The sequence below is a fragment of the Aphis gossypii genome, chromosome 1 (genome assembly GCF_020184175.1).
Source record: "Aphis gossypii isolate Hap1 chromosome 1, ASM2018417v2, whole genome shotgun sequence".
NCBI lineage: Eukaryota > Metazoa > Arthropoda > Insecta > Hemiptera > Aphididae > Aphis > Aphis gossypii.
The window spans coordinates 33,735,199-33,751,862 of record NC_065530.1 but is presented as its reverse complement, the minus strand read 5'-3'; the positions used below and the strand labels follow the sequence as shown (position 1 = coordinate 33,751,862).

At 32.2% G+C, this 16,664-nt stretch overlaps 1 protein-coding gene across 1 annotated transcript in view; it reads left to right on the top strand.

Moving 5' to 3' along the window:
- The first annotated feature begins 5,139 nt into the window (after window positions 1–5,139).
- LOC114125327 (alpha-protein kinase 1-like) overlaps window positions 5,140–16,664 on the top strand; it is a 38,806-nt gene continuing 27,281 nt past the window's right edge. Inside the window, exons 1-2 of the mRNA XM_050199673.1 lie at window positions 5,140–5,642; window positions 9,502–10,717. Coding sequence (XP_050055630.1) covers window positions 5,610–5,642; window positions 9,502–10,717 — 1,249 coding nt within the window. The 5' untranslated portion in view covers window positions 5,140–5,609. The remainder of the gene's footprint in view (window positions 5,643–9,501; window positions 10,718–16,664) is intronic.

The window sequence follows — 16,664 nt, the reverse complement described above, 5'->3', positions numbered from 1 at the left end:
TAGTAGGTACACGTTACATTGGGTATATTCTGAAGTATATATATATATTATATATATATAAAACACTTGTATTATACTCAATACAATTGGTACAAATCTCAGTATCTAAAGCCATGAACAGATGATCATGAGCTAAAAAATAAGTTTAAAAAGGTACATATTCGTCCCTTGGGTACACACCTCACATCAGTTATACTACCCTCCACAAAACGCCCAAACTCCTGGACAGGACCGTATCGAATTGCATACTTATTTGAATTGTCGAGTTATGTGGGGTAAATCCCTTGGGTGAGACACGCAAAATTTGGTGGTCATGCTAAAAGACACGATCGACTATAATAGCCCTAAACCAAAAATAATTTTTATACATCGAAAATAACAGTTCTTTTATGTGTAAATGTATATAATAGGTACATATGTGAGAATATAACATACTATAATACATACAGATGGCTTAACTTGGGTTATTATAGCCTCGAATAAATATTTAATTTAGTTATGTGCATTTAAATAATTTAAATAGGTTCGTTAAAATAAATGGAAAATATCCTTGTATCAAAAGTAAATTAAATTTTTTTCATAATTCATTTAATTGTTAAAGATTTCATTTATATTTTAGAAACAGGTATCTAATAGTCTTATATTTAGTAATTAATTATTATTTTATCGATTTAAAAGAAAATCTTATGAATTAGTAAATTATTTATATAATAATTAGTAATTACCTTAGTAAAGGTAACTATTCTGAAGCCTTTTTTAATGAAAAAAATTACCTTAGTTTCCAATTCTATATAAACAGATTTAATACTTTATATAAATATAAATATATAATAATATTTATATTTCAACTTGACAGATTAATTTCATGGTTTAAAATTATTAAGATAACTAATAAAACTGTTTTTGATTAATCGTGAAAATATTTTTCATCTACTTTTAGTAGGTACTTTATATAAATTATTATGTGTATATTATAACCAATTTTATGTAAACTCATTTTGTTCCACTTAATTACAATATTCATTATTGAAATTTTGTATGAAAAACACGCGTTTGTGTAAATAATATTACACATTGGTGAATAATCATAAATGGTAAAAGTAATATTTTAAAACTTGTAGAAAGGGAAATATCAACACCATCGACAACGTGATAAACTTTGATAGAATATAATAAATAGGTACCTATATTTATAAACTATGGTGTATAGTATGTATAGTATATAATATAGTTTAAAGACAAGCCAATTTGTCATGACAAAATGTGGGCTTACATTAATTTATGACTCTGGACTGTCAGACCCCTTCGGCGCGAACGCTCTTAATTAAACCACATCCCATAGTTGGCTTTTGACGATGACTTTCCTAACTGGGGTGTGTTTAATTATCAGTGTTATTAAGCCACGAAGACCGTTCCAAACACACAGTTTTGTAATATAAACGGAAACACGATCTGGGTTTATATCGTGACACAGTCGTTTTTCTAATTCCTACAAATCTATAAAGTATATAATATTGTACATGTTATTTACACACGACTGGGTGGTGTATAATATATTAATACTTATATATTTATACTTGACACATCGACAGAATGGTATATTGTCTATTTTATGGCGATATTTGTAGGTACATAATAAAACAACAACTATGTGTAAATAAAAATACAACTAATAATAAACAATTTAATATTTTTCGGGGGTTAGTAATTACTATTTATATATAGTATATAGTACATACTATCGTATTCGTGTATATTTGTCTGTGTAGTGCCGTATAGTATAATATATAATATATATACACAGGTTTGATTCAATATTTTATATTATATTGCTGTAACTTGTAAGGTATAAAAAGAACAAATTATTATAAATTATTATTCTTTTACCTAGATAAATACATTGTTATACGCTGATATCGAGCAAAGTATAATTAATAATCTGCAGATGAAGACGTGCTTTCTACTACTATATTATATATATTGTTATGGGCTATCAAGGCCAAGTTAGTATGACCATGCCTCGTGTCGAAGGAGATGCATATGCTACTAGACTATGAAACGTGTCAGGGTAGTAAGCGCACCAATTTTTACAATGCAATAAGAATGCAATTATGAGTGTGGACGTGTGGTCACCTAGTCTTCGAAAACGCATCTTTATATGATAATAATTATAGTGTTATTGCACATTATCAAATCCGGTTCCGAATTTGCAACAATAACTACAAGGACACTTGGTTCCATCCAAAAGGCTACGATTCGATGCAAACAATAGACTCACCGCAATATAATATAAGGAAGCCCGAAGACCAGCTACGGCAGATGTACCATAGCTATCAACACCTGAGCACTTTCACGACACCCAGCCATTTATTATATTAGTTACATGTACTTTATTTATACGTAATGAAAACATTAATAATTATTAGGTTGTAAACTTTCATTCTAAATAACATTTGGATTCAACTCTGATATTGGCACGCAACAATATATATATATGGATTACGTAAATAATAAGATTGTTACATAATCCCAAATAAAAATTAAAAATTACTAAATCTTCAAAATAAATTCCCGAAGATTTAAAAGCTATAGGTATTTGATTCATGTGAAGTAATAAATATCTATTTTATGTAGATTCATAAAACGATAATACTATAATAGTGAAGTATTTTTGTTTAAACTGTTTAAAAAGATAAATGATTACCGCGTGAAAAATAAATAATAATTGATTAATTGTATAGGTGTAAATTTGTGTAAGCTTTTTTATTATTATATGTATTTTTTCTTTTTTGAGAGTTATTTTTTTGATGAATTAATGTACTTAATATTATAAGAAATTACCTAATTGTATTATTTTATCTGTAAATGTAATAACTCCCTACCTCCAACACAAGCTTTTACCTTACAGGAGGTAGGTAATTAAAACTATACCTACCTATTTTTTAAATTTGTCAGTTCGTAAACATTTATTTTGATTTCTAAAAAAAAAATCTATGTAAATTGTAAATATATGCGATATGCCACTTATAAGATTTAAAAAATCGGAAAAATAAATCAAAAATGTTAAAAGTTCTACTACCTATATAATATGTATATTTCTTATATTTTATAAAAGTGTATAATTTATTATATGACTTCAGTCTGATAAAAAATTTAAAATATTTATACTGTATAGCTTAAACCGTTAAAATAAATGTCCACACAAAGCAGAGTATAGAAATTAATAATAACTATTTTAACGATTATAATTATATAATATTATGTTGACTATAGAACACTAAATGACGTTCTAAATGTATTAATTGCCAAACGCTTTACATGATACATACCTATCAACTTATCAATTAAACATATTAAAACTTACAATCCATAGTTATATTATATTCAAATCAACGTATAATAGCGTTATAATAATATGATAATATGACGAATTACCTACATTCCATTTAATGAAACTACAACACTCGACAGTTGCGATTATGCACCACATGCACTGCTGCAACCACTGACTGCATATTGTCAACAATGAATAATATAATTGATGTGCAGGGGTACTTTTAATAACACATATTATATTATATTAGTATAATATGTTTTGTTAATGCAAATTTCCACAGTTCTCTTAAAAAATCAACAAGTTAACCTTGCAAAGACGTCTCAAACGCGGTCACTCACACGATCTTATTAGTTAATCATAATTACCTATACATTATTATTATGGGTAAATATAATACTAATTACAATTATTATTTATTATTTATTTAAATTATATCATACTTATTAATTTATATTATTATAATATTATCACGTTAATATTGTCAAAAATTATAATATAATATAATATTATATTATTATATCTGTAGATGCAGTTAGCCTTCATAGGCTATGAATGTCTTGTTATAAAATAATAATAAAAAAGTTATAAAAGTATAATATGTTTTGTAGGTAATCAACAAACTTTATATAAAACGAATGATATATAGAGATGGTTACGAGTTCGAATGGTATTTCATAATATATAAATTCGGTTATCTGCAGATACAGAATTATAGCTGCAGCATAATTAATATTATATACAGTATGCTATTATTATATAATATGATGCCATTCGATGTCTTATACGCTATAATTTGGTACAGCGGCAAACCGTCTCGACTCTCGTCAGTTCCCCTGACGGCTATAACTGCGACGGAAAAGGGGCGACGTGCTGACCGAGTGGCGGATTCGCGAAGGCCGCGTGTCGGGGGAGGGAGTATTTTGAATTCACTGCGACAAAAAAAAATATATTCTACTGCGCAGTATGCGTTGTGTGCGGCGGCGGTGGTGGAAGTAAAGGGGAGAGGGGGAGGGGTGAAAGAATCTAAACATAAAAATCGTCAGTTCGTTTGTATTATATACATTTAACACGAGGTTACATTGGTCATAGGCGCGCGAGAATATAATAAAAGCAGCATATACGCGGCGAGGACTGATACACGTAATAATATCGCACTGAAATATTCGGGAGGAAAAATGAATTGAAATTTAAATCGCTTGTCGGTTAGGCTTACCCACCTATATATATACCTAGTTCAAACGATATTCAAAAGTATGCCGCAACACACGCGCACTATAATACTTAGTATGGACTGTTGTTGTATATTATAATACCTAATATATAATATTATTATGCCGAGTACAATATACAAAAGTCCGACCGGCGTGACGACGGCCGTTTGCCCCGAGGGGGGGAGGGAGTGTTCCACCGCGCGATTTTGACAAAAGACGCGTCGCCAAAAGTGGGTCATATATACGCGGCGGCGGCGGCGGCGGCGACAACAATAACATCGACGACAACGACAAGCGCAAGAACAACAAGAGGAACAATACAACGACAACGATACGGGACACCTCTAAGGCCGGGACGTCAACGGTCCGCCCGCCCATTGGCCCGGCCGGCGCGCGATAATCGATCACCGGCGGCGGTAGCTACGCCGCCCATCAGCGGGATGCTGCGGCCGCGTGGACCGTGCGGCGCGCGGCCATTGGCCCCGGCCGTGCCCGATGGGTGTCGCCGTACGGGGGCGACTCCACCCCCCCGTCGCGGCGGATCGCCCGTAAACCGCGGGGACGGCGATGCCGATACAGCGCCGCAGACGACCGTGGCCGTTACGGAGGAGGTAACCGGCGCGCAACCAGTAGTGTCTTAACCGCGGCGTATTGTTATACGCGGATATAGCTGGTGTGGGTACCGGCGATAGTGCGCGATATACCGTCCACTACGTCTCCAGTTAGGCGCGTACCGCCCGGCCGCACGGTGTACCGTTATATTATTATTATTGTCGTACCGACCGACCGCGTACAGCGACTATAATATACGATTATAATACAGTACTATAACAACGATAACGACTAAAATAATTATCGTTGTATAGCGTCGCCTCGTTCAGTTCTATAGTGCCATATTGTCGGGTCGTCGTCGCGATCGCGCGAGTTCCGTCCGCGTCGATTTTTTTTAGCGTTGCGAGTTTTGGATTTTGGATTTTTTTTTTTTCTTTTACCTACGAGTTTCGCGCGCGCGCCCGCTACGGTGGTATGCGCCGACACTGTCGCCACTGCAGGACGAAGTGATGTTATCGATGAACAGACCTATTATCTATCAGGTGGGTACTAATAAATAGGGCAAAACTCTATAGTTTCTATTCTTATCGATCATCGCAGTACCACATATATATATATAGGCTTAGACGTAGGTGCAGTATATACAGCTTGTGTACTTAGAACATTATATTATAAATAGGTATATACTCTATAATACACCTAATACGCGTTGACCGCTAGAGAAAAAGTTTTTTGGAAAAAATTACATGATATTTTATAAACTAAATAATGTTATACGCCTAACGCTACCTATTAAAAATCATGTGTTTAGATAAGATATTTAAATCGATATTCGTATCTATAATTGTAATGTAAAACGTTGTAACTTATAAGTAAGGTAATATTATGAGTTATAATATATAATATATATCATATAGGTGTAATATTTATACACTAATTAATTTATTTCATCGATTATAATATAGCGATGACAAAATTATGTATAGGTACGTACCTATTTATATACTTACAACTCACATGCAATCATATATAATATTTGTGATAATAATATATAGTTAAAAAACAAAAATTACTTTTTTAAATTCTTGTTCCTTATTTTTTTACCATAACTGGAAAATAGTGAATAATATAGATTATAGATTAATAATGAGAATATCTCGGCCTTCGATAAAAACATACCGATGTGTTTGAATTTGAAAGTACTACTGAAATTGCGCATCTTTGTCAGTTTTTATTTTCAAATAACATTAAATTTAACTAACACTAATAAATGACTGTAGATGGATACCAATATAAACTATTGCTTTTATTATTGATATGTATCTAAAATATTTTTAAATTTATAATATATTAATAATAAATATAAGTTCTTATACGTATCCGTTAATTTAATGTTCAATTACAATAAATTATAACTCATGAAATTTTAAACTTATAGAATTAAAACTTATTGCCATTTTATAAATTAGAAATCAACCTAATCAAATAATACTATCATACCTGCAGTGACTATACATAATTGCACCATCAAAGAAAATGGTTATAAGATTTTGGGTATGCTATAAAATATATGTATTAATATTAAATGATATATAATATTATATATATACCTACGTATAATACCTTTATATGGTGTAATAAAACTTTATAACGATTTTTGTGCTATGTTTTTGTTACCATACATTTTACACATAACTATTATTGGGGTAATAGAGTGGAATAGTAAAACGTTCCTATAACCTAACAAATGTCAGATTTTTTGTGTGAATAGAATGAAATTGACTGTCACTGAATTACAATATGTCTTTTTGAAGTTGATGTATCCAGGTGATGTTTATCTGTTGTCTAGAATACGACAAATCTTGTGCAAAGTATATAATATACACGTTGACAATGTCTGTTTCTTTTCAAGTTTTGACAGTTTTCGGCAAACTTTTTTAATAGAAAAGTTTAGTTGTAAAACACGCCTGCAGAACTAATGGAACAAGCGAAATTTTGATTTATTTTTAAAGGGAAAAATATCATAGATACCTACCTACATGTTTTTCAATGCAATTCCATACCATAATACATCAATGAAGTATTGAAGTATGATATGAATTCCATATAGTTAATCAATATAATATACCTGCTGTAGCAGTTAAATCATTTAAAAATAAATACGTATAAATCGCATATATTATATCATTTAGGTATGCTGTAAAACATTATTTTTATTAATTATAATATATAATGTGTAGTCAAATCACAATCTCATAAGTTATGAGATTATGAGTCATAAATGAGATAATTTCACAACGCTTTTAACAGTGTTAAATATTAACAATTTATACATTTATATTTTGAATAAACCCTATTTTTGAGGACCGCGAGTTATGACTATTACCTATTGATTTTATATTTTTGTACTCAATGTAATTATAATGTATTTTGTACGGTTATGTATATAACAATAGTCTGTAACACACTAATACTTGTTGAGTCTAACATGCATAATTAAATTATCATAATTGTTTGAAAATTAATATAATAATTCATTTAAAAAGTTAATAACATATAAAAATGAACAATATAGTGCCAATAACGAAATTCACATATTAATCGTTTTATTATAGACGTTTTAAATTTTAATATAATACTATGAAGTAGGCAACCATAATATTTACATTGTACATAACTACATAAGTAGTTGTAAATAGCATTTACTTAGTATAAACATATACATAATACTATACATAAAGTTATACACTCTGTATCCACTCTGAGTATAGACACAATGAATTAAGTGTAGGTACATGTTGTAAAAGACATTAACTTCAAGTTAGTTAAATATAATTTTAGAAAATAGGTATAGGTAATATTTTACTGCAACAGAATATTAATAAACACAATAATAAAGCTAGTATCAATATCTTAATAAACTAATGGTACAACTAACACATATATATAATTGAGTTAACAAACTTAATATATTATTGAATATCTCTAATATAAAATAAAATAAAAAGATAACTCTAATAATATGGAGCCTGATTATTATTAGATATACTTATTTCTAATAGTATTGGTGTATACTAACAAAACTTCTACAATTAATTAAAATCCAAAATAATATTCACCCTTTTTTAATGCCCTACATATTTATATCGATCGTTTTATACAGCTGCAACTGATTAAATTAATATGTTCATGTAGACGCATAAATTAAGACATTGTCATGTTTAAATATAACGCGCAGTTATAGATAAAAAAACTTAATGAACTTTCACTTATTAATTTCTTCAAAAAGAAACATCAATACAATAACGAATTCTAAATTAATACTATGTTGAAGAGTTAGCACATAAATTAAAAATATAAATGATTCCTTTTTACCTGTTAAAAAAAAACGTAGGTAAAAAAGAAAATGTAAAAATGTATACAAAATTAATAATTAATAGTTAATAATTATTGTAATAATATATACTTACCTATACATATTTTTATTTTATTTCCACGATCTGTTGGATAGGTAATGTATTTCTATGAACAAATGGATTAAAAAATCACCCAGCTGGAAGAGTTTTAACGTTTGAATGCTGTATAGTACCTACATTATACTTCTTAAAATTTGATTTAAAAATAAAACATAGTTTATTTTATTAGAAAAATTTACACACCTATTAGTAAAAATTTGAAATATTAAAAAAAAAATGATTTTATTGAAGATTATTATTGTAAATGAAAGTAATATTATGATGAAGGTACCCTTGGACCTGATATAGTATAATCTGAGTGTAAGAATACACTCTAGCAGTTGCTTGTACCTAAGAACGAATTTTAATGTAACACTAAAAGACTTCCCTATACAAAAAAATATATACTAACAATACGAGTTCATAAAAAAATTAAATTGAAAATCAAAAATTTAAAAAAAAAAAAAAAAAAAAAATGGAAAATAATAAATACGGTTTACTTATCTATTGGATAATACGAAAGGGATCCGTGACAAAATACCTATAGTTTGTGCGGTATTGCGTATGTATGGTTAAAACGTAATAATAGTAAATTGCAAGTGCAGAATTGAAAGCCCAGCCGATGCAGTGGCTAACGTAATAAATTAAATTATAATATATACTATATATAATATGATAACTTATAATATTATAACCAGTGGCGGGGCGAAGACTATATATTGCTTCATAACGGCCGACGGATAATAATTCAATTTGAATTATACAAAAATAATTGTACACGACGGCAAATGCCTTAGAGCACTTTTATAAGTGGGTGCGGGTGGTACATCAGACGTTATATTGTATAAAGTCATTTCGAATTCGTCACGCCACTGCAGTGAGAATTCGTAACGATAATAATAATAATAATAATATATGTTATAATGTCGGCGGTTGTGTTTCGCAGACGGCAAACATGGGAATGCACAACAACACGTGCGGCGGCGGTGCGGTCAACGGCGGCGTCGGCGGCGGCGGCGACATGATGTCGTACGCCACGCACACGCCGGCCGCGGCCGACGATTATTACGGCGGCGCCAGCGGACTGGTGGCCGACTACGATCTTCCGCAATGTCTGGGCGGCCGGCCGCCACTCGAACCGGCGTACGCGGCCGAGTGCTACTACGAGAAGAACGCGTCGGCGGCCGATTACCGTTCGTATTACGGCGGCGACGGTGCTTACGATCAGCTGGCGGCCGACGTCGGCGGCGGCGGCGGCGGCGGTTACCATGCCCATCACCAACACCACCACCATCACCACCAGCACCACCACCACCAACACGGCCATCACAATCACCAACACCCGTTGCAGTCGGCCGAAGCGGCCGTCATCATCACGTCGTCCGACGGTCTGAGCTACACAAACTTGGACTGTAACGGCATCGCGGCCGCCGTACACGGACAAGAGTACGGCGCGTACTCGGACGACGGCGGTGGCGGCGGCGGCGGCGGCGGCGGCTACAATAACGGTTACGGCGGCCATCACCATCGGGACGAGAACGGTGTCCGCAACGAGTCGTATTGTGGTGGCGGCGGCGGTGCGTCCGTGGACAACGCCTTCTTCAACATGCACCTGAACCACAACAACGATCACTCGGCCGCCGGACGGCCGGCGGTGCAGCAGCCGCGGCCGCCGTCCGCGCAACCTCCGCCGGCACCGGTTCAGCCGTCCGCTCAGACTGCGGCCGCCGTGGCCGCGGTGCCGCTACAACTACAGGCGACGCCGACGTCCGGCGACGATCGGTGTACGCGCGTCATCAAACAGGAGGCGTCCTCCGGCGGTCAGTGTTACGGTGGCCGGGACGGCACGTCGCCGTACAGCGACGACGCGTCTGCGTACCGCGCCACGTTGATCGCCGGCCAACCGCAGCAACACGTCCAACAACAGCAACATCACCACCACATTCATCACCAGCAGCAACAGCAACAGCAGCATCACCAGCACCACCAAACGCAGCAGCAGCAGCAGCAGCAGCAGCAGCAGCAACAACACTGTGGCCGGCAAAACAGCGGTGGCCAGCAGAAGCACGGTGCCGCCGCCGTCGCAGCCTCGTCGGCCGTCCAGACTGCCGTGCCCACTTACAAGTGGATGCAAGTCAAACGAAATGTTCCTAAACCGGCCGGTAAGTCTTTTCCGTTTAAATCACATAATATTATAGTCACTGTATAAACACACATATGCTTAATGAATTATTGAAATGTCGGTGATTTCTAATCCGCCACTGAAATTTGAAAATATATTTTAGTTTAACATATCATAATATATAGGTACTTATCTATTGATCATAAAGAATACGCGATTATAATTATTGTATATTGTGCACAACTTACCGGATGACTCGGACGCGTCGTGAAAATGTTAAAATTAAATTTTTTTAATAAACATTGTTGTTATTCCATTGGGATAGGTGGAAAATGGAGATGATAGCCACAGACTTTTCTCAGCCATTTTCCACAAATACGAGGAACTAGATGTCTAGATCGTAATTATAGTAATAATTGTAATAATAACCTAACTTCGTCGTACGTCGCGTTACTTATCGTTACATATATTAAACTGTGGATTAACGACTAGATTAGAATTGTCTTATTTGAATTTATTCAATAATATATATTATACATGTACCTACTATGTCATACTCAACATAATTATTGGAGTTTAATATATAATATATATTATATATATATTACATCAAATTGATTGGGAATACAAAATATTATTTAATAATGATGAAATTCTTGAAAAAGTCGTTTATTTTTTAGAAGGTTGACTTAAAAATATGTTTTTTGGAATGTATTCAATATCAAACAAGGTTAAGTAATTATAATCAATCAACATTGGGATTCAGTTGATGAATTTAATGAATACATTTAAATAATGTAGCATCTAAATAATCTGTAGCTATTGAAAACTAAAAGGGAAATAGTTTTAATTTATATATATTATACATATGTATAATATATTATTATTTGCGTAGTAATTAAATTTAATATTTATTTTTTAAAAAAAAACAAAAAAAAAAAAAAAAACACCATTAAAAATTAATTCGAACTAATTATAAAAATGAAAAAAAATTTGAAAAATTAATTTAAATTAAAAAAATTATTGATTACCTATAGGTACCATATTATTTTTCTTTAGATTTGCAGTAGTCAAATTGATTTTATTTAATCCAACGGAATATTTTTATACATAAAAAACGACTCTCTGCATCCACTGAGTTGATCGGTGCATACTTCATACGAGAGGTTTCAAATTACAACACTAAACCTTTAATTTTGAAATGATCGATATCGATGTTACAGACATACTGACCGTATAGGTACTGCAGGTTAATATGTAGAATGTAGATCGATAATCTATACGTTTAATATATTTAATAAAAAAGCCGATAACGAAAACAATAATAATCCAATATAAACATTTAGTCCGCATTTTGGGTTTTTCCATTTCTTATTAATTAAATTGTTTTTATTAAAATAGCAAAATAAACACCTAAAAAATCTACAACTGCAGGAATAATTTTAAAAAAAGTAAAAAAAAAAATTGGTTTATTTGGAATCAGAATAACGTGAAACGAATTTATATATAAAATTTAGATTTATATCTCATATATAAAAAAGAAGTGTATGCTGATGATAATTTTTATTATACTGATTTTTAATTTAAACATATTAGTTGTGAGCGATTCTATTGTTATACCTACGTTTAAATTTTAAGCATAATATCGAATATTTACCCGTGAGTAGTGATATACCTATGTTCTTTTACGAAACCTTTTCGCTGTAATTCAAGTAAGCTCCAGCTCACAGAACAAAATACAGGTGGTGGCTTTATCGATATTTGCCGGAAAATTAACGTTAAATCCACCACTGGTTGATTTCCCCGATACTAAGACACGTAATACCCACGTTAAGGTCGCTCGAGGAGCAATAATAAAATTATTTATTGTTATAGTGAGTTTAGAATTATACGACGGTCGACGAAGGGTGGGTTGCTGTAATTACATTCATAATAATATAAGATTGTACCTATATATTGAGATTTACATCTTACAAAGAATAATTATGTATGATGTCACAGAGAAGAATAGATAATATATAGTTGTTTATAGAACTGATGTATTTTTAATATTTTACGAAAAAAATAAAAAACATATTTAAAAAAATATATTTAATATATAAATAAATATTAATATTCAAATATTAAATCATCAAGTTATATGAAGTCTCTGAATATTTTCTTTAAAATTACCGCACGGCGAGTATGAACAAATTAAATTTTGAATTGTATACAAATAATTATTATTAATAATAATTATTCCCGTGTAAATTCCATATATACCTTCTATATATTTTTGTTATTTTTCATAGTCCTAATAGTGTTATTTTAAATTTTCTAAAATTCCCGAGGTACAGTTTTTGGTTTGTTCCGTAGATAAGTCGTATAAAAACCATTTACCCAGAAATGTTGTCGTGCACAATACAAAAAACAAATCGTGAAAATTATTCGGTCAAAATATAATACGTAACCGTACTATAATATGACGTTATGTTGTCATTATACCAGCTATATTGAACTTTGTAAATATAGAGATAAACCTTAAACGTAATAACCCATTCTGCGGACAGAAGAAAGAGGGTTGAAATGTCCTATGTATAATTTTTATTATAGTGGTATTATAGTCTTAGATCTTGCGGACTCAATCCGCTTATTATAATTATATACATATACCGTAGAATATATATCCTACATATGTGTTGTGTATATTGTACATATATATCTCTACACAGAGGGTCCGGTCGGAGTTTACGCAATCAAATATCCATTTCACGGTAAAATACTCATCGGCAGCTAAACACATACAAAACGATCGCCTGCGCGTAATTCGATACGCATATATAATATGTCCCGTGCATACTAGGTATCTGGTATACCAAACAATATACGTATTTCGTATATTTTCTTTTGTATATATATATACATCTATAGATATATCTATGTACAATATCATCATAGACGTCAATACAATTTTACTATTTATAAAACGCATTAAGCGATGACCACCCTTACAACTGCCATCCACGATATTACAATATATAATATAAACTGTGAATTATATTATACGACGTCAGTACGTCACTATATTATTGCGATATATACGCGTATTATACTACTATAGCGCGCCGCAGTCTGATAAATGAACGAACGGTACGATGAAATTGTACATGTAAATGGATAACATAATTTATATAATACTATACACAATACAATATAATTATGGTATATACAGAGCGTGTATCATATATAGATCAATTAATTTACAAATAGGTTGTACGAGCGAGTGAAACTGAGTGATGACACCGCCACTTACTGTATACATAGGAAATCCTCGCGGTAAGTACAATAATTGGTGTTTAGAACAATACAAAACAGTTAATATAATATTATGTATCAAAATGTCTTACATACAGATAGTGATGATAGACTTTAGGTTGTTTTTTGGTTTAAGTCTTAATAATAATACATATACATGATATTTCTTGTCATCCATAATCCCATTGTGCATCGACTATGGGTATACCTGTAGTTATATGAATGATTAATATATTTTCAGACTATCTTAAAACACATAGGTATACACAATGTCGGGATAATATAATAGTCTCTTAAGCGTCACGTTAGGGTACGAAATTGTAATTAACACGATAAAGTTTCATAAACAAATTACGTATGGACCAGTAGAAAAATATTTTGTTCAAAAATGCAAATCATTTGGATTGGTTATTATAAATCGAACGTAAATGATCGATTTTTTCTTATAAAAATATGCGATATGCTTCCAAAGTATCCTCTTCGTACAAAATAAACATGTTTTCAAACCAAATGCGAATAAGAAGTCGAAAATAATGACGATAAATTTTAAATAATCGCTATGCGAAATTATCTCTACAACTTACAAGTAATCTGCGAATAATATTAAGTTGACCAATACGTATATCTTACAATTATGTTAGTCGTCTGGTGCATAATCTTCGCAGAGAACTGAACGGCTAGATGGATAAAGGCTCGTATGACAATCGCTCGAATTTGAACGGCGAAACGAAAATGGTTTTCGATCGAAAATTATCGTGAATCGGTACGTAGCGTAAACTTTTCTGTTAAAACAAATACAGACAAGATGGAAGATGATAATTACTGTTGTACCGAAAACCGTGTTTTCGTGGCTACGTTATTTTGTCGTGTCGTGTTCAAAAGTCAAGTTATTAACTCAACTTATGGTAGACCATGGTCAGTGAATAATACCATAATTATTACAATAGCCAACCACCAACATACGATACTTAAAACATGACACGAAGTAATTACCGTAGCTGTAATCTAAATCAATGGTAAATTAGTATAATTAGATAATCAAATTGCAGTAATCGTCGTCCGGGAGATCATCGAACATATTTTTACGGTGGCTATTGATTATAACTTCGATATCTATTTAATCTTATCCGCTAGATTTCCATTTTCCACTACAAAATAGTTTCTTGTGTTGCGCGTTTCTAAATTTCTAATACGCATACAGATAAAAAATAATGTTTGAGTAATAGGTACGTTACCTACACATTGAACTAATTTCAACTGTGTACGACACGGTACAGTATATAGAAACCCTGGCGCTATTTTACCATCACTTTGTCACGTAGGACGTGTTGGCGTACAACATTTTTGGTGGTATTGTAATAATTCGTGTGAAATTGGTCACATAGTGGTTTTACATCATGTGTTGCATAGGGTATTTAAATATGATGCTGTAACTATATGTCAATCGAATCGGAATATTTCAACTTAACGGTAATTTGTGAAATTCGTCGATAAAATTGCCCAATTATATTTATTTCAAACGGTTATGCGAATATAGAAAAAGTGAAATGTAATAAAAAGTTTGTGAAACGGGTAGCCAAAGATATTATATCGGGAGCCCAAGTACAAAACTGGAGGTTTATCCGGCACCGCAGGGTTGGTACAATAAATCATAATGTTAGTAATATTTTTGTACTTATTACAGTGTTATACTATATTTTTAAAATTTTTTACTCGTATGTTTATTATAAAAATAGATTTTAAAGCATTCTTTGTAGCTATAATGATTCCATTATTACTATCATTATTATTTTTTATTAAAATAATCCTTGATATTTAGACTAAATTGGTAATCGCAAATCGCAATATCTGTACATAAATTTAAATGAATAAATAAACAATAATATTTCTATGTATTTTATTACTCAGAAAACGTACTATTTTGTACACCACTTAAGAGTTCGATAAAAATATACTTTATTCTTTCACACATGAACGTGGGAACCTTTTTCATTAACCCTATCCTGCGGAGCTACAGTACATACAGTACATATATGATATGATGTCATGACGGTACTACGTATTGTCGTAATTTCGATAGTTAAGTCAGAAACACCACGGAAAAGAATAATAATAAAAATACCACGGGATTATAATATTATGTCGTAATATTATGTTCTCACATCATTTTTGGAAAAACACGTTTCCGAACACTTTGTTTAACTCGGTTGTACACGGGCTGATCAGTGATGATTCCGTGTTTTCAAAAATTGTGTTAATTTCAAAAAGTCGTACATTTCATCCCGTTAGTGTAACGTTTTGATTACCAGGTAAACGCGTGTGGGATTAATATAAAAAAACATAGGTTCACGTAAACGTATTATTATAATAAAGCGCAATGAAAATATTTTCGATACTCGCCGCACATGATAATAATATTAAATATATATGCCTCTATGCCTTTGTGGCTTTGTAATGCTATAGTATAGCTGTAGAAAAAGAATGTCGCACCGCGTGACACGTCTGATGCTATATTATTATTATTAACGTCATATATATAATACCATATATAGCTGTAATAGGCCGCTGTGCGGTCGTTTGTGCGCGAGTCGAGTCGCGGAGAGCTCAACTCCGTTCTCGGCGGGACATTCTCGCGGATATAATATAATATTGTTATTATTATTGTATAAACAATTTTTTTCCTCTGCGTTCTC